This window comes from Echeneis naucrates, chromosome 21 (assembly GCF_900963305.1).
Source record: "Echeneis naucrates chromosome 21, fEcheNa1.1, whole genome shotgun sequence".
In the NCBI taxonomy this organism is placed as follows: domain Eukaryota; kingdom Metazoa; phylum Chordata; class Actinopteri; order Carangiformes; family Echeneidae; genus Echeneis; species Echeneis naucrates.
Window position 1 is genome coordinate 8,982,582 of NC_042531.1, and position 26,458 is coordinate 9,009,039.

At 40.5% G+C, this 26,458-nt stretch overlaps 1 protein-coding gene across 4 annotated transcripts in view; it reads right to left on the bottom strand.

The window, feature by feature from the left end:
- The window catches only part of LOC115062336 (dedicator of cytokinesis protein 9), a 67,852-nt gene that overhangs the window by 19,869 nt on the left and 21,525 nt on the right, over positions 1 to 26,458 (bottom strand). For all 4 annotated transcript variants that reach the window (XM_029530987.1, XM_029530984.1, XM_029530986.1 and 1 more), the window contains exons 2-14: positions 18,140 to 18,256; positions 13,540 to 13,629; positions 11,290 to 11,372; positions 10,350 to 10,419; positions 8,409 to 8,504; positions 7,988 to 8,122; positions 4,274 to 4,448; positions 3,321 to 3,373; positions 2,572 to 2,646; positions 2,329 to 2,469; positions 897 to 1,106; positions 684 to 806; positions 217 to 299 (exon numbers count right to left, since the gene is read on the bottom strand). In XM_029530987.1, the coding sequence (XP_029386847.1) occupies positions 217 to 299; positions 684 to 806; positions 897 to 1,106; positions 2,329 to 2,469; positions 2,572 to 2,646; positions 3,321 to 3,373; positions 4,274 to 4,448; positions 7,988 to 8,122; positions 8,409 to 8,504; positions 10,350 to 10,419; positions 11,290 to 11,372; positions 13,540 to 13,629; positions 18,140 to 18,256 (1,451 nt within the window). The remainder of the gene's footprint in view (positions 1 to 216; positions 300 to 683; positions 807 to 896; positions 1,107 to 2,328; positions 2,470 to 2,571; positions 2,647 to 3,320; positions 3,374 to 4,273; positions 4,449 to 7,987; positions 8,123 to 8,408; positions 8,505 to 10,349; positions 10,420 to 11,289; positions 11,373 to 13,539; positions 13,630 to 18,139; positions 18,257 to 26,458) is intronic.

The window sequence follows — 26,458 nt, forward strand, 5'->3', positions numbered from 1 at the left end:
ATTTGGTCAATGGATTGCACGCACAAAATGCCAGTAACAAATTGTGATGTGTGTTCATCTTTGTATGACTTCAACTGCCATTGTTAGGAGAGAGCAAAATGCAAGTTGAACTGTTTAAAATGCTGCGGATTCGTTTTCAAAATTGCGCCATATACAGTGGTGTTTGATTGACAGAACGTACACATGAAAATCTTGTTTGTTAAAAGAACAAAGTACCTTGCTGCCCAGGCAAACGGCATTCTGTACTGGCCTAACCGGCTACAAGCCAGCTTGGCATTTTTCAGGACCTTCTGTGCCACCTGGTGGAAAACACTGATATTTGAACAGACACACACAAGCTCGGCCACATTACAACACTGAGTAACTGAGTATTCAGCATGCTGCCAGACGTATGCACACTCTTGAAAACTGACACACAGATACGGCAAGACACTCCTTCAACCAAAGTGCTTGCACATGCAGAGCACATTTCACATTTTTTCTTGCCTGAATCACATTACCAGAGTCCCTTCAGGGTGCACAACCCACATTTCTACAGCCAAAGTCAATGCTTGTGTTGAGTGTCCGTGCAGCTGGTCAGCACTCAAAAACAAGGACGATTATCTGGGTATAATGTGGAGTAATCTGGTGGAATCTGCTGAGTTTAGTTCAACACAATGCCGTGAGAGGAGGTCAGTGGGTACCTTTGTGGAGTCTGAACTCTTCATGTACGGCTCGGCACAGTGGTTGATCCCGCCTTGAAGCACCTTTTCTATGCGAGCCACCAGGAAGATATCAGGGTGAGGGCACGTTACTGAGAACACTCCCTGTGGAGACAATACGGATGTTGGAACAAATTTAAATATGTATTAGCAGATTTGAACAAGAAACTAAAAACATCTTACTTTAACACTCACCTGTCTGGGATACTGCATGGCTGCCTCTGACACTCCGTGAGCCAACCGTTGCCCTTCAGAGTGAGTGTCTCCTCCCCCATTCATATACTGACTGCTGTTGGGCACCATGCCCCTCACAGATGGGTGGTTCAAGTCCACATGGAAGTCTGAGGAGATCTTTCTCCCATTCTGGATATCGAACAGTGACAGAGTGACATAGAAGGGCTCCACCTAGAAGGAAGAAAGTAATAATTTTAATAAAACAATTTTAAGACGAATGATGCAGATGATATTTTCGTCACGTTACGTTGTTAAGATACCATAATAGTATAGTATGGTATAGTTTAATGTGGGTCACTCTGACCATTAACTACTAAATATAGAGCTATTGCACAACAACTTCCTTAGGCTTAAATTAAAATAAAAAGCGTGATTAAATGGCTGCAGAAAAGAGCTCAGCACAGGAAATGTAATAGATTAGATTAGATAAATGGTCTACCTACTGTCATGAAACACATCACTCCCATTTTAAACAGTAACAGTCAAGACAATATGCACTGCGTTGTGTTTCCCGTTTCCCAGCATTGCAAATCATATTCTCAAGCTGTAAGAGAACGTGCTTATCATCATATTTTTCAGTGACTGAGATACAAAAACAATAATTAACTAAACTAAAATGGTGACACACTGGAATACACACTATCTGCTAAAATCTGATTTAACTTATTTGATCCTATAGCTTAAAATGCAATTACATAGGTCCACCATCTCTTTAAATATAAATAAAACAAATGCACAAAATCATGGACTTACATTTACACAAAAACCAATTTGATCTTACACATCTGGGCAGTGTCTAATACTAGAGATGCTCTAATCAAATGACACTGGATTTTTCATCATGCTCCCTTAATATGACTCCACTAATTTCCACACACTGAGGTTTAGAGACTTTAAACATGGGGGGGGGAGCACAGGTATTTGGTCACTTAGCTCATCAGAATCACTACCACAAGAGAAAAAAATATGGAGTAATGCACTCCTGCTTTATTCATGGTGGCAGCTATTCCAATTAAATGTCAGTGGAGGGAGCTGGGTGAACACACTTCACAGTATTGGCTCTGTGTGGGAGTGTGAGTGTGTGTGTGTGTGTGTGTGTGTACGTGTGTGTGTGTGTGTGTGTGTGTGTGTGTCATGTCAGTGTTTCTGCAGAGACAGAACATTTTTAGTCTTTAATAGGCTGTTTCGGCTGGGATGCACAACAGGACATCGGACTCCATTATACAGATTGTTCATCATTACTGAGTCTGTAGCCCGGTTGCTATGCCGACAGGAAGCTCAAATAATGAGTCCATCCGGCCTCCTATAACAAACCATCTCCTCCGTCTTTAGCCAGGCAGCTAATGATATTTCAGTTACTTTGGACCTTTTGTGACCAGAAGATCCGCCTTACGTTTGTTGTTGGTCCCTCTTCGTTCTCGGCCACACAGCTTTGCAGATTGAATGAGAGGTCGTTGCAGTTCACCAGAACACGTTTGCCAAACTTTTCCTCAAACTGCTTCACGTCCGGTTCTATTCCTGAGAAATCCAGTTTCTAAAAGACAGTACAATAGTATCACATTTCCTTACGAAATGCTAGAGGGTTTTATTACCACCTGGGATTGAATGAATTTAAATGGACTTTACATTCATGTACCTGTGTGTCAGGGTCCAGGGTGAACAGCTTCAATCTGGTCTCGTTCCTCATCCTAGACTCTATATCTCTGGTGCTCTGAGGAGAAGAAAGGAATTTCCTGAATTGATTTAAACCCCAAACTGTCTGAATTGCCAGAAACTCAGTCTAAAAGATTTACACTCAGTTGGTTTTATCGTTAGGATTTTTTCCTTTTTTTTTGTGTGTGTGTGTGTCTTTTGCTCCCATCTGGAAATACAGCTTCCCACTTTACTGGCTCAGTGGTGAGAGTAAGGTGGTACCAGCATACTTTTCTGCGCACTGCAACCTGTCAAACTGGTTTACAGCCAACTGTTACCCCCAATTTCCATGCACATATGACTTTACTATTTCGTACCACTCGGTGCTGAGGAGTTTCTTCAAAAACCTGAAATATCTATTTACAGAAAAAAAAAACTGCCAGCGGCCTTGAAGTCTTTGTTGGTAAAATATTTAAGAAAGAAAGATTCAATATTTAGTTTCTATCTTTAATTTTTACTGCAACTCATCATATAGGTGTTGTTTCGACAAAGCAACAGAACATCTAGATATGAATGTTGTTGGATGCATCTTTAGAGGTCATACGTGAAGTCTGCAGAGTTAATGAAAGTAGAAGTTATTATTAAGTATGTCGGTGTATTATTATTATTATTATTATTATTATTATTAGGTCTTAGCAGGGAAAATGGGAATTTTAAAAACCAAATTCTGGTAATTTTGGTAGCAGGACATACCTGAAAGCTGTCCATACTGCCAGAGGAGCTGTCCGACTTTCCAAGGTCATCATCTAAAAGAAAATACAAGAAATCATTTGATCCGAGATGGAGAGCACAAACCGAACCACCTCGTGCTGCGAAAACCTCAGAATTACTTCACATGTTAAAGTTATTAATTCAGCTGTGCAGGATTGAGAGGAAGACACTGCAGGTCTCAATTGCACACTTTAAGATCTTGTCAAGCAAAATTGGTTTTTGTTTCTTTTTTTTTTTTTTTTTTTTCTCCTCCGCATACACACTGCGATTAATAAAAGCTGAAGAGTTAGGAAGATTAGTGGGGCGTTTTGTGCAGAGGCATTCAGCCTATTTCCTCCAAAGTTAAGCCTCCTATGAGAAAGGAGGTGAGTATTAAAAGCCTGGGTGGTCCAAGTGTCACATCATCACAGATGACACAACCAGGGTGGATTGACTTGATCTTCCATTGCGGGTAATTATTATTGTGGCTATAACAACTGATGGTATTCTTCATTTAGCTTACATAATGGTACCACTGCTGTTTATATAATCACATAGATTAGTGAAATACTTTACCTTTAAAATGCAGTTTACAGTTATATACAAATACAATACAAAGGATTATCCAGCCTGTAAGGTTGCAACAAACCACCTACTACTACCCTTTTTCCTCTATTGATCATTTGGACAGTAAAATATAAGACAATAATAAAACTTTTGCATAACAACTTTCCAAAATTGTGTTTTGTGGCATTTTCAGATGTGCTGTTTTGCCCAAATAATAGCCCAAAGACACAAAGATAATTTAAAAAAAATCAGACAAGACTGCAGTCACAAGAAAATGCTAGATTGGATTTTGACTGTTTTGACTGGATGTACTAAAAATAATACTGCTTCACGTATTTGTTGGGGCTTTAGATGCTGGATAGGTTTGGACAACACACAGACTCACACACCATCATGAATGTCTCCATTCCTCTTTTCCTGCATGGCAATCTCAAAGCTGCTGTGCAAGATCTTGTTGAGTGTGTTGATCCAGTCCTCCATCTCGCCTTCGCTGTCAGCAGCCAGCAGGTAGGTGCTCTTATCCTGCATCTTAAGCTCAAAGGCAAACCTCCGCACCTTATTGTTCTGCAGAGACAACACAAGAGATTACAGACGCAGATAAATCATTCAAGAGCAAAACAAAAAGTTGGAACATACAGTTCTGTTTATGGAAAAGTGGGGATCCATATTTATGATCATTTTGCCAAGTGAGCTGCATTTGATATTGAAATAATGACTGACAAAGTTTAGTTTTCATTTTTAAGAATCAAGTATCCAACTGTGGAGATGGCAGGGCAAAAGGAATGTTTTGTCTCACTCTCCAAGGATAACACTAAACGATTGCCAGCTCACAGAAGGCAGTTAACGTTGAGCTTTATGATTTGAATCATGACTTACTTCACACATTTTTGTGTCCTTATTGTTTTGCTGTCTGAGACTACTTGTCTATGTGTCGTGTTTTTAAAAGGACTATTGAGCCCCCATGAGGCAATTATTTTGATTTGTGACATACCAGTAAAATTCATTTATCTTGAGTTTATTATGCTTTAGTATTCTTGTTCTACTGTATGGCCACTGTGCTGGTGTGCCTGATCATTGAGGGAAATAGAAAAAACAAAACAAAACAAAACAAACAAAAAAAAAAAACTGTCTGTGGCCAAGGAAGCTGAATCTCATTGAACACAAAGTATGATAGTCATCAATCAACGTGGACTGCCAAAATTACCGTCACAAATTCAGCATAACGTCAAAAGTGAAACATGGTCACTTCTTCTGAGTTACAACATTGAAAAGGGGCCAAAAGAAAAACGTTTGAACTTATGGATACAAAATTTTAACTCATGCTCATTTTATCCAAATAGACAGTTGTGTGAAATGTTCGTTAGAGTTGGTTAATTAATTTTCCCATTATGGCCAACAATGTAATGTAACATTGGCCTTTGACTTCTCTAACCACCATCTGGTTCATCCTTGAGTCCACATGAACCTTTTTTTTGGAAAAGAGAAATAAAAAATTGCAAAATCCATATTCAGTTTCCAAATACTGGCCTAAGCCACAGACACAAATCACTTTAGTGTAGACACAAATCTAAAAGAAAGTGAGTCACTGTTTTGGGAAGAGGTGGGCAGTTAAACTCATTTTTAATTTAATTGCTGCAGAAAGAAACTGGACGACATAAATAAGGGAGGAGCAGAGTACTTCCATCTGTGTAACAAAGCTTCTCGCTCTGCTGGGACCACAGCAGAGACTTTCTAAAGTGAAATGGAGCTGCTCAGTGAAGCCAACACAAAATGAGCTGGATCTGCGGAGGTGATCTAGGACCGCCGAATGGCCAACAAGAGCAACACGACTGTCCAGTTTGGGTTTGCTAGTGATTTAAACCCATTCAGAAACTTTAGTTGCTGATTCAGCTGTAGGCTGTCCCGCTGCTGCCTCAACTCTGTCTGTACATTTTATTAAAACAGTCCCGCACTGTCTCTACGGTAGGATAGGGAAGTAATTTAATTATTGTCAGCAGTGAGTAGATTGTTGTGCTGTGGTTATCACTGCGGCTTGCCTGCGGTGTTGAAACAGCAGAGTGGGAGTGATTGGGAGGGAGAGAGTGATTATCTGCAGGCTGGCTGAGTAAACATGGAGAGGGGTGGTTGGGACAGAAATAAAACAGGAGTTTTGATAAACAGACGTTAATCGTCTGATAGGTGGGAGGTCCGGTCTTTTTTTTAGGCAACACAACACAAACACACCCTCAGGGAAATTACTGGACAATCCACTTATAAATATGTTTTAACTTTGCCCTGTATCTACATTCTTACAGTGAGTGAGTTGCAAAGAGACAATAAGGGAGTTTGATGAACACGCAACGTATATTCTTTATCCCTTTTTGATCCACCTTCACCTTCAAGTGCTGCTGGCCGCTTAGTTAACACATGACAGTGCTCCGCACATCTGATCATATGTTGACATCTTTACCAAGCACAGGAGCAGCTCAAGGCAGTGTATGATGTCACTTCACATGCCATTAGAGTCAAACATCTGCAGCTCCGCTTATAGAGCAGAGCTGCAGATGTTGAGTCACATGGCACAATAAACACCTCACTCAACTGTATATGGTATTCCAGGGACTGTGAAATGCTGACACATGACTTTCTCTCTGAACGTTAGCATCAAGCTTTAGTCACAATCAATTAAGTCAAAACACATATGAGAGCATATCCTTAATTTAAATATACAACACACCAGTAGAACAGAGATTATCTGAAAGTATTTCAAAATGTGAGCCAAAAAAAAAAAAAGACTTAAATCTGTAATGATTTTATGGGTTGAACTTAACAGTCATGGAGTTTTTAGGGATTAGCTCATTACATATGAGGCAATCCTAAAAAACAAAACCAAATGGTTGTGTTATGGATGTATAAATTCTACTTGACAAGCAAATATATGTTTGTTTTGAGGGCATTTGGAGGTGATGCCATTCACTTTGTCCTTGTGAATAATTACAGCTGGTTTGCTTTTGGGCTGTGGGACATCCTGTCAAATGAAGTCACAGTACAATAGAGGATAAATCTGATTAATTCTCATTAGCAATGTTTAAAAGGACTGTGTCTATATAAAGTGTTGGACAGGTTTTCAATCAAAAACAGGTACCTGACAGAGATATAATTCAACAATTCAATCAATATAGTCTCCTAGTTCTTTTTGTTCTTTTTTTGGTTGTAATTGTTAAGAAATCTAAACAAAATATTATTCATGAAAAAATGAAAAAACACACAGGAACGTTCAATGCGGGTATTTCGTTGCATTATGTACAAAAGAACTGAACCAGGCGACGCATTCTTGCTTTCTTTCACCACAGGAATGTGGTTGAGGGAAAGTCTGTGGTTGAAGACTTGGGTGGTGTGGAGGTTTGGTGAACTAAATGGATCGCGCACACACACTATGACCTGCACTATTAAGACATCTTTCAAAACATTCAAATACCAAAGGCACCCCTCTGCTCCTCCACATGATAGGAATCATGTAGCTCTATCCAAACACTCAACCCTCATGATTTCCTGATTGGTGCCAGCTGGACGCTTCATCGGCAAAATCAGGTTCTTTCCATCTACTGAGATGATAGATGAATGATAATGCACCCAGTGAGTTTTGGCCTGCATTCAGATACAAGCAGGTGGCATTGATTGCGAGGCCGATGTAAAGTGCACGGAAGTGAGACTTCAGCATTCTCAGCCAGAAGAGAGTCAGCGTTGAAGCACGACCTTGGGGAGGAGAGAGCTCAGGTTTCAGGGAAATGAACAAGACTGATACTTTTCAGCAGGAGTTCATCATTGTTAGAGCTATTTGTGTTGACGTTTTGCCGCCTACCATAGTTCAGGTTTTAGAATGTAATCTTGGGAAGTATATTTATAGAGACGGGAATTGTGATGAGTGACTACGACCATATTCTCAGTTTATTCCTGGTAAATGACTTTTTAATTTCCTCTGGGGACCTGACTACGCCCTGAGCGACCACAGCACTGAGAGGGATATCCCGTTTGGCAAAGCAGGTGATCGGTCATCCAGGTTCACTGCAGTTCAACAATCGTTGCTTTCGTACCAGAGATAGTTGGAATATTCTCGAGCGTACCTGAACCACCCCCATGCAGGAGTCCAGGAAAATGGTTCCTTTGGGCTCTTTGGAGATCTTCTCATCCTTGTAAAAGTTCAGATTGTAGGAGCCGTCCCCGAGCTGGGTCAGGTGAAAATACCTCCTCTTGAATGACTGAAAAAATGAGACGAAATAATATTCAACTGATGGTCACTCAATATTCCGTCATAGTAACAACAATGCTGGTACATCTGCATGAACACTTATTTTGATCATGACTGTATAAATACTTTTCTCAATGAATCAACTCATTAACCATAAATCACATGACAACCTGCAATAAGATCATTTTTGACATCTTGGCTCAAACAGACAATCAAATAATTGACTGATTATTGAATGAATAATGACAAATCATTTCAGGTCCTAACTAAGTGGCCACCACCAAAAGTGGTCTCACCCTCATGGTGACGCTGATGGCACTGTTCATGTTGCCTTTATACAGCCAGCCATGTTTGGTAATGCCGCCTTTTTGGGATCCTAGGGAGGCCGCGTCCTGAAGGAGAAAGAGACACAAGATCAGTCAGTACAAACAACACTCCTGCCCAACGTGGGGCACAATCTCAGCCAGTTACGTGACAATGCCTGGAAAAATAATGGGACAAATCACTCCATTTCTCTAGATTATGTCACCTCTTTCAAAGGTCAATATATTTGGAAGCACAGGCAGATTCAGTGTCAAGAAAACTCTTGTGTCAGCAATGCTTTTACACCAACCTGCGAAAAACTTTCATTACTGTCAAAGCAAAGCCTCTGATCTCGTGGCACTGGTCTGTCCCAGTCAAAACAAGCAGCAGAGGAACATGAGTGGGAACCTAAATAAACATCTTTATCGGACACACCGATCCAATCAGCTCACACTTCTAAGGTGAGGAAGTATGAAATCACGCGTTCCACACGTGAAAGAGCTGCTACCATCATCCACCAGCTATCACAACAATTTCATTAAGGAAGGAATGAAGGAATAGAAAGGGAACAAACTGCAGCCCAGCCCTGGTTTATATCAGCCTGGGATGCCCAAAGACGTTTCATTTGTAGTTTTCATAATTTCCCGTAATTCAAAGACTACAGTAGGGTATTGAATCCCCAAGAATCGAACACAATGGGAAGAGTCAGTGGCTTTTCAAGATGCCAACATCCTGGTTCGGCGTTACTTCAGTCTCACAGAGCAAAAGGGGGATTTTAAAAGTGCTGGCATGAATTGTGCCTTGCAGAGTAATTTGAAAAGCATCTGGAAAGGTTCACTGCCTGTTTCTCCACCTCGATGTCTAGACAAGCCTCACCAGCCCCAGAGAGGCAGACGTATCACTGAAGACTTTGTCGAGGAGAGCTATGAAAACAACTCGCAAAGTCAGATGAAGAGGAGGTCGCACAGCAAATGGCAAATGTGGTTCAGCACACACACACATATACACAGAGTTGAGATCTTTTTCTTTCATCTGCAAAAGGAACCTCCCTATTTCTGTGAATAGACAGAGGTCAGTGAGGAGGGTAAGGGCTGAATGAAGGCTAGTTTGGTTCTTGTCATGAGTTGTGCTGTTGTGTTGAAGTTCTCTCCCTCCTGTCCTGCCAGCGGCAAATTTGACTCTGAGGCTAAGAAGAACAAACAACCTGCCAGAGCTTTCGTCTGACGATCGCATTATCCTCAAGCACAGCTGCATTAACTAGCACGTGGTTGGGAGGAAAAAAAATGGTCTTGTTTTCTAAACACCCTGAATCCACCCTGAATCTCAGCTAATATTAGACACTTCGGTATGTATCATCTGAAGTATCATGAGGTATCGAGGAAGGAGAAGGCGCGGATCCTTATCTTATACATCTTGTGTACGATGTGTGACATTCTACTCTGTTAGATAAGCTTTCTATTAGCTGCAGCTTTGTATCGTCTTTGAAACTCCAATCAAATCTGAGTCTGTCAAGTGATTAATGAGCTTCCTCCTCGTACACGCCCACAAGCCATTCCAGAGACACCAAATGCTCATTAAATCTGCACAAGAATGCGCACCCACTCTCTGTGAATTAGCAGAGGATGAAAAGATCCAAATGTTGCAAAGCAGGTTTGGGAATTTCCTTATTTACATTAAAGTCAAAATTAAAACTCAATTCTCTCAATTGAGTTCAGCGATTAAACACAAAACTGGCTTTTATCTCTTTAACAACAGGAAGCAAGACAGACTACAGCGACTACAAGAAGAAGACACATTTAGTGGCACACAGTAAAATCTCAGTTTCACATTATGAACTTTTTTTTTTTTTGACATCTAAAAGGCTACAAACAAAAATGAATAGCTGCACTTTGCACTATTCAAATCTTTCTGGCAAAGAGACAGCACAAACTTACCTCATCTTTGTCGGCATCCTCATCCACTTCAAAAACATGGATTGCCAGTTTATCAGGCCTGGAAACTTTGCTGTAAAAATTCGAGTATATCCCATTAACAGGCATCTCAGTTTGATACTGTGAACCATAGTATTCAATGTACTGTGAAGTATAGTATAATGTGAACATTCCTCACAATAAATGGTAGCTTTAAATAACTGGCTCCACTTTAATTCTAATTTAGCCGTTTACTTGTAATGACGGCAGGTTACTTTATCAGCTTTATCAGCCGGCTAATCTATCGAGCAATCGTGGTCTGAAGTGCTGTGATGGACATTAAGCAGTGTTTTCTTCTGTTTTTCTCGTTTTTTGGGAAGTAATTTTGCAGTCAGGGCAGCATCAAGGCAAATGCAAATTCCAGGAGTGGTGAAAAGCAGCCATTGCCTGCTGCTGGAAAATGAAAATGTGCCAAAGGTAAGAATGATCTGCATCACCCCATATTGTTTTAGTTTCCCTGTATTTACTAAAGTAACAGAACATTTGGCAGCACAAACACTGTCAAGGTCACTATCAACAGTTTGTCAGTAAAACAGATACTCTTCAGGGAAGAGGCTGGAGCTGATGACACAATCTCTGGACAATGAGGGTGGTTTCCATTCTAGCTACAGTCGGGAATTATCCAGTGCATCATAAAAAGGAAACACGCTTTTGTTTTGCAAGGAAATATGATTTTTTTTTCCCTTCTGTGTTTCCTTTTTCTTGTAATTAAGTCACAACAGGAAACAATAAAGTCTAACTTGCGTGTGATTGCGTGTGTACTGTGGCGTTTTGGTTGAAAATGTCTGGCATCCTTGTATTAAGTAGGGGAGCTGTTGTGACATGCCCACCCTAAGAATGTCTCGGTTGGGGTTCATATGAATGTAGAGTATGGGATTGCTGAGGTTTTCATGTTCAGACTTACTGAGGAAGCTGTCGAAAGTCTCCGGAATAGTCTTCATATTTGTAGTTGACGACATGCCAGTCAGACTTGTAGGTCTTAATACACTATGAGGACACAACGCAAAAGAATTACAAACGATTACAGCACAGCACAGTTCATTGAACAACTGAGTTTTGGGGTTGCGCTTAATCAGTGTGCTTGAAATGAATTAGTTTGGAATTACAGCCCAATGTTTATAATAATTAGGAATGGCCACTCTCGAAGGTGAGTGAAAAGCTGGTCATCACTGAGAGGAGAAAGATGCAACAGTTTTTGAAGCAAATCGCCTCCCCTGACTTACCAGTATAGATTGTACCATATATTGGCCAGTAATATGCGATCAAGCTCGATGCAGCAAAAATCTGAGGTGCCTGTTTTGTGAGTGTTTTGAGCCGACCCAACACTCAAACAACATCACTTCTGATGATTTCACACATTTGTGTTATTTGTCTTTGTGTAGCTTTATACCACCCTTATGCAAATGCAGAAGTTCAGACTCCGCTCTGTAAATTTGTGGTAAAATAAGATCTCCACTCTGAGGCTTACAGTTTCCTAAAATTTCCGTTGAGGGCCGCTGAGCATTTTCTTATATTTTTCTGAGGAATTATATAAAAAAATATTTGCTTTAAGTCAGAAATTAAAGCCTTCCTGCAGTAAAACCTGTAAGGAAAGAGGAGTGCACTGTATGGTGACCTTAGTCTATCCATCCACCGACACAAACTGGGAGGGAGTATATTCATTTCTCCTGGAAGAGAACCATCTGTTCATTGTTAGAGTCAGAGATAGGAGCCGTCCGCTGGTATCTGTTCAACAGAAATACGTGCCTTTTACAAGAACTTCCCCGACAGGGAGATGAACTGCAACCTGATCAGGATAGCGATCGGAAACAGGGAGGCTCTTGCTGGGCTAATCTCTACAGCTGTCCTGGTGATGTCACATAACACTTGACCGGGAGCTTTTGTATCTTTATGACTGTAGACAAAGGCTCCTTAAATGCTGACCTTTGACCCGGAAGGTGAACTGTTGGCAGCCAGTTTATCTCCGGCTGAAGAAGAGCAGCGGGAACAGGCCGGATTGTGAGCCGCTGTGCCAGTTCAGGCAAAACACATTTCCCCTCTCATTGTCATAATTTATCATTTCATCAGCAGTGGAAAGTATTTAAAAGCACATTTCAGAGCTACTGCTTTCAAGTTACTAAGCAAACACAGTTTGAAAATAATGAACATGTTGTTTTGCGAACACCAAACAATGCTTTGGGATCTGAATAAAAACTGAGATGAACTCCAGCTAAACCTCTCCATAGCAGACACGGCCATGACTCGGCAGGGACAGACAGCTTTATAAACCGAAACTAACAGAAAATAATCAGAGGTTTCAGAGGTTTGTGAACTGTGGAAAATAATTGCGCTTTATCATCTGGTAGTCTCCTGGCATAAACAAGTATTACTGAGGAAATACAGTACAAATAGTCCAGTTTGCTCTGTAATGGGCCATAATGAGCCCATTTATCATTTAGGCAACAGTTACTGCAGGCTGCACACACGTCAAGTGGATTATGTGAACACATGAAATGAAGCGGTTTTCTGATCTGCTGTGATGTGCTACTGTATATACATTACTATTATTAGCCCACAAATCGGTTAATGACTCACATTTTGCAGCCTTGTGCTCTAACTTGTAAATGACGGACATTTCGTACTACTTATTAACCTCTTGTACCAGGTTAGGCTTGAAAATGTAATAAACTGTAATAAATAATTTAAAGTTATAGTGGTCCCACTTTCTTATTTCTATTCATAAATGCATTTTCGTGTTTTTAATGCCTACCACATTGTTTTGACTTCACAGTGTCTGAAACAAGCCATTAAATCTTACTGCTCCCATATTTGTGTTGAAGTTAGCGTGCATCTGCTTAATCTGTTGGTTTTGTTGAAGCTGCAGTATGTCACGCTCATATAGAGGAGTGTATCCATATTACTAACCATTCTTTTTCTCGATGTAAAAACATGGAGAATGGATGTATTTTTATAGTGCTACTGTTTATACAGAGTTGTTTTGAAATGTATCTGCTATCTTGAGAAGTGTGTGTGTGGTCTGTTATCAAATGAGCTAAAAAGTTTCCTTAAATTGACTTTTTCTTCTTTAAAGTTTGAGTTAAAGCATTGTCCTTAGATTGGTTTAGACGGTCCTTAGAATTTCTGAGAACAACATTGTTCCTTTTGAATCACGTACCTCCTGTACAAACAGGCTCTGGGCCTCTCTCTCTGCATTTTCAGGCACGGTGGGGTACAGTGTTCTCCCTTGCCGCCTCAAAATTGATATCTGGAAAACAAAGCAAGGCTTTTGTTCAACAAGTGAAAGAGAACAGGGAACTTACAACAAATGGATCACAAGACACAGTCAACATAGTAAAAGTGTAATTGAAACAAAACGTGGGAGACGTCCCTCAAACTGGACACCAGTATTACGGTTTGTAGTCTCAGCTGGCCTCAGTTGCTCTGGGTGTTCTTTTAAATATTATTCTGTGCACGAGAACAAACTGATGTCTTCAAAGAGCCAGTATGTGAGGGAGGCAGGATGCTTGTCCATATTGCTCAGCTCCAGGACCCACAGACACACCCTAGGTCTGGCTCTCTGCCACCGTTCAGGCATTGTGAGAGTAACCAGTGCCTCAGCGCCTCTAATGCTTTCTGCTAGTTTTAACTCATAACTAACAGGGCCTGACTGCAATGAAGCCGAATTTCACAGAAGAATCGAAAATTGACTCTCTGAAGTTTAAGTAAAAGCTCCCGATCTTATTTTGAATGGCACCGTTTAAAATATTAAGCGGAAAAACTGTCACCATTCTTCTTTTTTATTCATCCACTCTTTCCAAAAACCTTTCCTGATCAATACTGTTTTAGGATACTTCACTGTTGGTTATATTGCATTTTATAAGAAATTCGCCACTTAAGAACACAATCCATTTCAAAGTTTCACTTTAGAGTCAATTCTAAAAATATTCCATTTGGCCGAAGATCCCACAGCAGAAAGGACTTGTCTCATATTGTTGATAGAAAAAGGAGCAAAAATGCGCTCTTCCTGACTTCCATCTGTTACGTCTCCTTCACAAAACATTGATGGAGGACTCTTGTGAAGGAGATGCAGTAATGATATGTAATGTCTGCTAAAAATAGCCCTCCCTCTTTATTTGCTTTAAAGCAGCTCTGCGAAAATTAGAGCCAAATAAACTCTCACTAAGTGAACTGCAATGAACAACATTGCCATCAGGTGTTGACAGAAGTGTAAAGATGAAATGCATTTGATCACACATAATCCCTGTGAGCAAGAGTGAAATATAAATACAACCACCGAGAGTTCAGCTGACTGAGTTAAACAAAGCAACTAAATTCTGGCTTTGTGTAAAAGTCGACTGTTCATCAGCTGTCGTTTCTTTGCCTTTCCGGCAACATATCTTAGAATTTAATGAAATGATTCTTTAAGCAGATATATGTCTCATTAATACACAGGCAAATGTAATTAAGAATGAATAAATGGAACAATTTTGAATATATCTGAATCAAAAATGTACTTTTATTGGTACACCATGAAATGTTAACACAGTTAACCTCACATCATCACTTGAAAACATTGTGTAGAATAACAGTAATTCATACAACAATCATGATCGGTGAAAAAATGCAGAATTGCCTCCTTCCTTTTCTCAATGATTTGGCGTAAACTGAACAGTGGTTGTGACAAATTCCACACTGAGTTTGTATGTGCGAACCTAAAGTCTGTGCTTCCGCCCAGCTACCCAGGTTTCCTGCAAGGGAGATGTTAATCTCTGCAATCCAAGCAGGAGAAATAAACAGGCATAGAGGTAAGAGGGAACCAGGAAGCGGGCAACAGGAAACGTTTGATTAGGCTACAAGTCGCCTCAGAGAGCTGTTGGACAGTCTGGAGAAATTTGTCCTAAATTAGAAAGGGATGTAGCTGCATTCAGCAGGATATTTATTTCCAAAATTATTTTTCCCTCAAGTTAACCCAAGCCTAACTAATAATGCCAAGCACAACAGTGAATTGATCTATATGTCTTGAATGACTGATATGTTTTTATTTCTGTCCATAAATGATTACAAACTCACAAATTAAGAGCATTGCGCTGGTTTATGTGCTTCTTTATTATGACAAACATGGCCTCTGTAGTTTATTTTGAGTCAATCCGACAAACAGCTCTGCAGCTGCAGAAACCTATTAGTCACTTTGATGGGAAAAGTGGTTCCTAACCGCCACACGGGTCACTACTGTTTGAGAGATGTTTTCTAAAACTAAAACTAAAACTAAAACAGTACCATGATCAAACCTTTAGCTGTACCTGCAGCAGAAATGTTCCTCTTCCCACATCAGCAATGCTGACATATTCATGACTGACAGGCGTAAAATGTTAACTACCCTAGTTTGGCATGTTAGCGTAATAATGTGCAGCTAGAAAATTTGCTTTGCGGGCATTTTGTCATAAACCGAAGAAGTGGAAAATTTTCATAGACAAAGTCATTGTGTTGTGTTGAAAAAAAAATGTCTGCACAAAATTTCATGGTAATTAAAAGATGCTTGAAGTTTGAAATAGAGTGGATCTGGAGCAGAGTACCACTGACAGGGAGAGGACAGAAAGTCAGCAAGCACTGAAGGATTTATGGGATTGGTTGAAAACAACAAAAGTACAGAATAACACCAGCCTGATCCATTAAAGACAAGCAGCATATGGTGTTATTCAAAACCTTTTGGAAACTGGAGGGGGGTTCAAGAAAAGGGAAGAAAATAGTGCACAGATCTGTGGTCTTTGAGGCAGGAATGGGCCAGAGAACCTGGAGAACACTTCAAATTGAGGAGTAGAGGAAAGAAGGGCCCCTCCTGATAATCCAGAGCAAATTTCTCCAGAAAACTTGCACAGAGAACTCGCAGAGACCCGCACAGAACGGTTTTATGCCAACGGCTTTCAGATTAAAAACAGATGGCTCACGAAGGAACGGTACCAACACATGACTATTGGATGTGCCAGTAGGGATAAGATAAGGTAAGTGTGCTTACTAAGGAACAGACAAAAGCAGGATTTCCAAAAAAAAAAAAAAAAGAAAAAAGACAGAAGCTTCTGTCTGTTTTGGCCTTGATTAAGCGGTTTATACTTAACACTGACTCCATGCTTGCTGAAGTTTATCTCAGTGAATACATCAGCCACCGCTCACCCTTCACCGAAAGCACCAAACACTGAGCTCCTTGACACAGACACTGATTGAACTCTTGCTCGAACTCGGAGTCTGGCGAGGCCGAAACAGATGTTGGGCTCAGTCACTGTGTGCCTTGTGTCTTTTTGTTTCCCAGTCAGAATCACCTGTCTGCTCCTGACAATGTTCAGTTTGTGTCAAGCTGGTATGTTGTGTTCATAGCGGCGGGCTGGAAACAGGCCTGTAACTGAGCCCCCAGCTGCCAGAGTAGAAGAAAAAGTTCTAAATTTATATATACACTTTTTTTTTTCTTTACTTTTAACTTTTATTCAATCTCACACTGCAATCATCATTCTTGGATGGACTAGTGATGGCACTACTACTTCTTACTTGTATGAGCTATGACTAACACGGTAGAATTATAAAAACAAAAAGGCAATAAAGTGTGTAGTGAATTTATGCATAAAACAAAAACAAAAACAAAAACAAAAAACAACCCCCCCACATATATATGTATATGTGTGTTTCATAGTTGGCCCCACCAAAAAAAAAAAAAGAGCCCAAAGGAAAATTGGAGAGTTTTGGTTTTACTATCTGGGAATTTTGTTGCTACTAGATCAGTGGTGGAATATTTATATAAATCTGTTGTGTGTTTAATGGGGCATCAATCATAGCCCTTCTATCCATATATGATCCAGAGACTTTGCACATTAATGTGCAGGTTGGAAAGGAACTTTAGAGGAAGCGTCGCCAAGTATTTTTCACTCACTTTCATTTCAGTAATATCGTTTTTTATACTGTTTTATGCTCCATGTGTAAACATTCTGACAAAAGATCATCAGTCATCAGGGGGAAGAAAAAGACTTTGCTCACTACAATAAAAGTCTATTAAGCTTCCACAAGGCCGTGAGACAGAGTAGCAGGGTCAGATTTGAGGATACAGTGCATGGTAAAAATGTCTTTCACAGAAGTGTTATTCCCTGAAATAACAGCACTGAGCCAGATTTCCAGTTAGGATTTTTTTTACCCTTGATTTGGAAAGTGTGAGCAGGCATGTGTCCTGTACATTGTGGCTGGAGATAACACTTTCACAGCAGAGGAGACAGAATGAGCCGATTAAGTAGATGGCCCCTGGCCCCTCTCTCGCTGCAGCTTGCAAGGATGTAAACAAAAGGAATGGTCGGTGAACGACCCCGCCCAGTACTCACAACACCGGCCACGCCTGGTCTAAAGGAAAATACTGCAAAGGCCAAAGAAATACAACAAAGAAAAAATGCAAGCGGGTGGGTAAATAAAGATGGGGGACAGATAACAATTAATACTTTGACCTTGTATGGTTAAAGAGCACAATCTGGGAAAAAAACCCTTTTTATCACTTTATGTACAGACAATAGAAGTGTATAACTTCTACCATTAGGGGCAAGGGGAAATGCCTCCGTTTGCAAAGCACTGACTTGCGGAGCACAAATTGTGGTAGTATTATTACAACATCTCAAGATACATACCACCACTTATATATTTCCACAGTTAACTCAGCTAAAACACCCAGAGACATTTACTGCAGGAAGGTTTTCCTGCCAGTTTTTTCTAAGTGTGAATGTGTCAAAGCAAACACTGAGGACACTCACCTCAAAGTCCTCCATGGGGAACTGCAGCATGTCTCGGAGGACATCGCTAAGGATCTGTGTCTTTCTTTGCACCAGCACATTTTCATAGTCCAGTGGCTCGATCACCTTGGGTTTCACCTGGAGAACACAGACAAAATGTTACTTTAAACATGCTTTATATTCTTTAAATAAAATAAAATGTCGCCCATTGTATGTTGTTGGGCAAATTTGCGGTGAACCCCAGTGATCCTGGAAGTCCTCATAATGTACAAACCGCTCTGCTCTCCAACTGAGACTAGCATGTCCAGAGAAAATCAATGTGATATTCCATAAGAAGATCATAAGAAAGGAGAGGCCATGTCAAAGATCTGATGACTGGAGCATCTAATGTACTATAACGGCGATACAAGTTGTAAGTACATTCAGAACAAGTTTTATCATTGCTCACATTAAATTGCATGCTATTACAGTCCAGTCCAATTGCTTGGGTACTTCATGGTGCAGTGCAAATAGATAACTCTTGACTGAGAATGACTGAACAATCAATCTCTGCTGCACGGACTACGCCAAAGCAGATACTGAAAAGTCTTGCTCTGCTCAGAGATAAAGCATCCACCTTAGCAGTGACAAGATGCTGAGGAGTTGATATCTCTGTCAGACCAAACACACGTGACATGTACGTGCCAAGGAAAGAAGGAAACAAGGAAACAATCATACTCCACTTCAATTACAGGCACTACAATACAAACCGATCCTCTGGAATATAAAACAAACATCTTGTTTTACTGAAGGTATACTTAAGTATAAGAACCAAGAGTCAGACAGATAATAGTTTTAGCTTACATATGTTATGTTGTTTACTAACTGACTATCAAGAGTGATGTGGCTGTACTATCAAAAGACATGATTACAGATTTATGGTACATCATGTCATAGCGTCTGCATAATGTTACTGTATTAACACAACAAACTGTACCAGGCTAAAGAGAGCATGTGAGCTACAAGGATACAGTGGCCATTAGATGGAAAATAAGCTGTCATCACTTGTTGGTGAAGGGATGGGAGGATAAATGTAACAGCAAGGGAGTCAGTGAAGTTGAAAATGAATAGTGATACTTCGGCAGATTTGCGGGCTGAGCGACAGCGCGGCTCACATCTGGGTCCGATAATACTAGCGTGATCTCAGAGTGAGTGTCATGGATATTGACCTGCTTAAGTACACGCTTCTGGCAGAACCTTTGTTCATAACAGGCTGCCAGCTCATGCTGAGTACAGAGGAGGCAAGAGTTTGTATCAGTGTCAAGGACAAGGATGGGGACAGCAGAGCGGAGATGATGCCTCAATGTCTCCGACTCTATCAGACAGCCATTTATTTATCGCTTTATCTCGACACAAAGCCTGTGCATTACAGTTGTTCACTTCACGCGCAATCTCACTTCAGTGGACCATTTCCCTTCTACCATAGGGGAGAAACTACAGGGGAGAGATTAATGCAGGCAGGGCAGGTACGTCAGGAAGGACTCAAAGATGCGAGACAGATAAGGTCAGTTTGCGTATCTCTGCCTTGCTTAATCAGATGCTTAAAATCCCTTTAGTTCTATAAGCATGGAAGCACACTGCAAAAGACACTAAGACCACAAGGACGTCAGGTACGCACAGCTGCAGCAGCAGTGAGGAAAACTAAGAATCACTGAGAGAGAAAACACCGTGTGTGAGTTAGGGGATTAAAGTCTGGGGATGTCTGACCCCCTCACCTAAAAACAGAGGCAGAGGAAGAGCTTTGCATTATGTTATTCCACCATAAGACTAAGAAAAAAAGTGTTACTTCACAAATACCTGACCTGAGACTGAAGCTATAAAATGTAAATGGACTAACAAATAACACAGCTACTAAAAGATTCCACCCCATTGAGGGAATCGTGCCTTCTTCTCAGCAGTGATGAATTCTGTTGTTGCTGACGATTGTTCCCCTCCAAACCCCTCTTGGCTCTTCCACATTGCTTTGTCAGTGGCCTAAGGTGGTCAACCGCAGAGTACACTCAGCACTGAAGAAAATAAGCATTCATAAGAAGGAGCTCTGTCATTCCCTCAACCCACAGCGCTGTACTTGAACTTTCAGCCGCAGCTTGAAAACAAAATTCAACCAGCTGCATGTTCAAACATCAGTATCTTTAAGTTCCAGTCACCCCTGGTCAGTGCATAACACAGCAACGCATGAAGCCATCTCTTCCACTCCCTCTCCACAGCAATCCAGCAGCTGTTTAGCTGCAACTCCCACTCCTCCCATCAGTGCACCCTCTCAAAGCCTGAAACAATGGTGCTGTGTAGTGCCTCTCTACTCACTGATACATCAAATCCTTAGCTGCTGACAGTTCAGTTGACTCCCGACCACGGGGGCACTAAATCGTCACCAACATCAGGTTTGACTTTGGAGCCAAATAAAATATTTTACAATCCACGGTAATGTTTAAGAGTAAGCCTGAGGAAATAGTGCGCTGCTTCCAAAGTGCTGGTAAACTTCAGCTTTCCTCCTTGCTGATGCTAACATTGCAAATTTCAAATGTGAGCTGGCACTGCTCAGAACAGTGAAGGAGGTGACAGACCACCTGACACCTGCTGCAGGACTTTATGGCTGTAGTTAAGCTTTATAGCTCTGCACACTGTAAGATGAACTTGTACACCAGAATAGCTTTGACAAATCAATGCAGATTTTTAAGTATAGTGAGTGCTTGAATGACTTACCGCCACCTGTGGCACCGTATCTACCTCAGCCTCAGCTGCAGCCAAGCTCTTGAACTGCTGTGGGCTCTCAATGACCAGCTCCTTCTTTGGAGCCTTACTAGCCCTTCCTTGCATTGTCAACAGCTGCGATACAGTATCACTGGGCAGGATCCCAAAGAGAAGTGGTCAGCCAGCATGTCCGATCAGCAAGGATCCTCGTGCTGGGTGAAGTTTAGGAAGTTGATCCCTCTCTCAGACTGACACTCACTGTCACCCTCCTTCCTCACACTGCTCTGACTGAGAGCAGTGGGCTCACTCCCTGGCTGAGAAGGTTGGCCCCTCCTACACTCAGCTGTGCTGCCTGAGGGAGTTAAACACCCTTTTTCTTTCTCTGTCTCACACACACACACACACACACACACACACACACAATGACGCTATCTGACCCTACACAATCCACCTGCATAGTAACACAGGCATGACTAAGGCAAACAAAAGAGACACATTCTTCAAGTATTACGTTCTGGTCAGACACTGTCCACACCTCGTGGAGGGCAGCTGAAATAAGAGCTGGTTTAAATTTCATCAGGGGCACCAAGCCAGGACAGTGTGTAACAAACTGGGTTTCTTTAATCGCATGCGCACATCAAATCAGTCGAGCATCTACAGAATACACACAATATAAGGACGCTACTGATGACTTCCCTGGAACATTACAGATAAGAAAGGTGCCAGACAGAGCTCATCAGATTGTCGTGAACCCTTCACAGACAGCACGGACGACTCTTGGCCCACAGTAAAAACAAAGACCAAGACAGAAAAGGAGATGATTCCACTTTCTCAGAACGTCAAATTAAACCAATCTCAAAATAAATCACTTATTTTTTCCATTACTGGCCTGCTCACACTACATGTAACTGTTGGTAATCACAGAATTGACCCGACTTTGGTCTTGCTGCTTGTTGATGCAACTGCTTGAGAGGCATTCCAACATGACGCAGTCCCCGTCATCCCACCTACAAGTGGGCCCGACCTACAGATTCCTTGCTGGGCCCACAGCAGGGGAGGATGTTATTTTTTCACGCCTGCTTCTGAGAGCAAGGTGAGGGGGAAGGCAGCTGCTCCCATCCCATTATCACATGGCCATATGGGCTCCGCACAAAGATTGGTAATCAATATAATATCAATATAAACAGTTCCTAATATCAACATATATATTATCATCACATATGACATAATTAACACTGGATAAAATATCCTGAAACGCAGGATCTGGGAAAAAATTGTAAAAATGAATTGTGTGATCAATCACTTACAGATCCAATGAAAGTCAGCAAACCCCAATACAGAATTATTCTAACTAAAGAATTGATTATTAGATTGGTCTGTCAACACAAAAGAATCAGCATCTCTTTTATAAGAATATTGTTTCACATATCTTTGCAGTAAGAGAAAGCAAAACTGATTTTAAAAGGCTACCACTTGCCATTTAAAAACATTTTGACAATTCAAAATGTACCTGGAAAATTGTGATCAACATTTTTTTTTTTTTTTTTAAAATCGCAAAATGAGTTGATTAATAAAACAAACAAACAGCACGTGAATCGATAATGACAATATGTTCGTTAGTCATAGCCCTGATTATAGTCAGCCTTGGTTTTACAAGGCTTCAACCAGCCCCCCTGGTCACTATGCAAAGCCCAGGCACTCCCATGTCTTCTCAAATTACACCTACCACAGTCGACTCATTATAGCACACAATTGCCTCAGGCTATGTGAAATATTTAAATACCTGTTTTCAATTTTTGCCTCAGGCTGCTTTATTACTATGAACATGCACAACTTAGCAGTATAGTGTGAAGGATTACAGACCCCTGCCTCTCTCTGCTATTAATTAGTATAACAGATCGAATGAGATAAGTGTTGCTGTTGCCTTGTTTGTATTGGGCACAGCGACACAGTCCAATTTATGGTTCAGTCAAATGGGGTGAAATGTAACTGGGTGCATTTATTCAACTTGTACTTAACTAGCCACTTGTTTAGGCCACTTGTGCTTTTCCCTGACCATTTCCATTCATGTTATTATTCAAACACGATTGAAAGGCAAATATTGTTCTACTTAGTTGAGCTGATATATTTGGCAGCAACTTTACAACATTTTAGAAACAAACTGAACATTCCCGGACTTGACAGGATATAAACAGCAGTGATTGATCAAAGTTACACAGGAGCAGATGCTGTGCATTTGATCAAGTTGTTGTGATTTGCCATTATTGCAGTTTCAGTAAAGCATTTGGATACTTAATCCACCACTGACTTTGGTAAAGTTTGGACTTTACATTACATGTTTTAACATTAAAACATTGTCAGTATGAGCATTAACAGCTGAACAACTTTCTGGTCTAGAAGAAACAGCAATATATCATCATCAAACTGTCTCTTTTCTCACCAAGAGCTATTGTGAAACTCTAAATGTGCAATTTTGCCTTTCTATTAATTTATGCTTCTCTCTCCAATTTTTCTTTGTGCACTTGATCAGGAAGCAGGCAGGACATGTTGCAGGAGAGGTATGTGAAGTCCCAGCCGAAGCCCAACCTTGGCCTGGCTGTCTTTCACACAAAGCCACAGGATGATTCAAAGGTTTTACATCATCTTAACCTGGAGCTAGCTGCTGAGGGCAGTGAAGTTGGAATAAGTCTATTCAGAAGGCAAACACATTTTGACAGAGGACCAGGTCACCTCTCTACCTGTCCGCTACAAAACCACAGTGTGACAGCTAAATGAAAGCTGACAGGGAAGGTCTTTGTGTAGGAGCACCCACATATATATATGTTGTTGAACAGTGCCCTTCCATACCCACCCCCATGCTTTCTAACCACAATCCTGGGGAGAGTTTTATCAGACATTTTGTAAAACACATGCTTGTTTATCTTACGACACTCCCTGATGCGATAGTTAAACACTGCTTCATACTCCAAATCATGTCATCCATGAAGTCATTTTGCATTTAGGCCAACAGACTCTATAGGGACAGCTGTAGATATGATTACTCAATAAAAAAAAAAAAATGTATTAAAGAGAAAAATGTTAAGGAATTTCGGCGGTCTATCTTACTCACACTAAAGCGTACAGTGATAACCGCTGGACATTTCCCTTTGTGTAGTTAATCGTGCAGAGAGAATAATGTGACGTTAAAAGCACTGAATGCTTGACTTTGATCTCTGAGTTTTGTACTTAGCTGGACTTCCTCTCCTAGACATCTCATATCTGCAGCAGAAGAGATAACTTCTGACAGACTTCCTCTCTAAACAGAAAACTTGGTGCTCCATTCCCAAGCGGCTGACAACTACACATTAGTGTGGCACCCTGCTCACATTTTTCTTGGCGCTACAAATCAAATGCAGATACTGCAACTTCAATTAGATCCTCCCATGGAAACGAATACAAATGCAAGTTTTTTGGTGCCAGCTGGCGCATAGATCTGAGCTGAAAGGCCAACGGAGCCCTTTTTAGTGGCATAACAAACACTTGTGTTGAGCAACAACTAGTTTCAGTTGCTAGAAGCAGGCCAACAGGATGATTTTGAAAAAACTGTCCTGCGGTCAAATGCAGTTTACCCCAAATGAATGTTAAGGCTTCGCTGTTGTTTTCTGCAGCTGAAATTTTGAATCACTGACTATTTTTTGTTTATAATACTGAAAAGAGACAATAACAATAACACAGTAATGGATTTAGAATGAAATCTCCTCAGGTACAAAATATGGCATTTATTTAATCACAACAACACATATTTCTTTCCTATTTCATCTTGTTTGTTGTTGCTGTCCTCTAACTACTTTTATGTTTATTTCTTTCTGGCTGTTTGATTCATTTTTCAGTAAGAATACATTTTGCTTAAAAAAAAGTAATATATATATATATATATATATATATATATATATATATATATATATATATATATATATATATACACACACCCTTCTTCTTCTATGTTTCTTCCACTTCTACGTTACATAACAAGGCTTGATGCAATTGCTGGGTCTTCCCAGTACGAACCAAAGCAAAACAGGGTGTAGCCTGGAATGGAACAAAAACATGGCCCCCCCCCCCCGTCTCCACCCCATTAGGGTGGTAGCACTATGACCCACCACCCTGTAGCTTAATTTAAGTTGATTCCCCAGAGAATTCAGAATGTGATTTCAATGTGGAAATAATATTGACACCATGCTATGTACACATTCTCTCCTAATAACATGATAATAGTAGGATGTGGGACACAATGGCGTTATAAAAGGGACATAATCATAGCAGCAAAGCCAATCAGCTGATTGCACTGGACTGCTTCGAAAATTTAGGAAGCAAATTTAATCTACTATTGTTACATGTTGTGACGATATAAAAAGACTATTACTGATGAAGATCACAATTTAAATGTAACAAAAATGTCTGTGAGCGTGTGTATAATAGAGCTGAGCGCACCAAATTTTCCTTCGATTGTGAAAATCAAACTGTTGTTGCCCGAGTATCTTTTAAGAACCTGAGTGCTGGAGATAACAGATAATGGTCCAGTGTATCAGTCAGCACGTGAGGAACGAACAGACGCACAATCACACAAATCCAAACGTCAATACAGTAATGTTCCAAAACTCTTAGAGTATGTTCAGGATGTTTGAAATGCCTCAAAAGTAGGGCACTATCATCAGGAAAAAAACAACCCTGCAGCCAAACAAAGTGTCCTGCTCTTTCATTGTAAATCCATTAGGCCTAGACACGTAAGCTCAGAGAAGGAAAATGGTATGAATCGTCTAACGTCCTAAAGGGATCTGAGGGAGAACACAGTGTGTACGTAATGTTGCTCTCATTCCACCTTGAGACGAAAACAGAAGCAGAAAATAGGAAACCAATTATTTATGCAGATGTATACTATATAATGGTAATACACAGAGGCCAAATAATAATGAAGAAAAGACTTCTTCCCCGCAAATAATTAATTAAATTCTGCTCCTGTTTTTCTATAAAAAATTCAAAGTATGTGAGGAAGTTATTGAATTAATATATTGTAAAAATATGTATCAATACTGAAATTAATATAATAAATATCTAGCAATATGTATCTATGTATGTATAGAACTTTTGGGGGTATGGAATATGGGAATAGCCTCTCTGGCAATCAAAAAATGTTTATAATGCCCCATTTAAAACGTGCTCATAAAAGAGGAAGAGAGAGTGTTAATCATTTCATGGATTTAGTCTGTAAATAGTTTCTGGGAAATGACATGCTTGCTTATTTTTGTTCAAGAACTCCACAACACAAGTCAAAGTCAGAATTACTCCCAAAAGATCCTTGGATGAAAGATACTTTCATCTCTGAGCTGGAAGATTTTATCACCAGCCAGTACTTCCATTACAGCATTACTGCTGGACTCAAAACATTTAATAAATATGAAGGAAGGAAGATCAGCTTCTCTGAATGCAATTGGCAACATTGAAACATGAAACATTGGCACTGCTAGGAGCGAGGGAGCAAGCGAGTTAGTTACACCTTTGGTCAGTCAAATGAGTGCTGGAATTTTCCCACGATGATTTGGTCCTGTAGCGTCAGCAAGGGCCGTTTGGAGC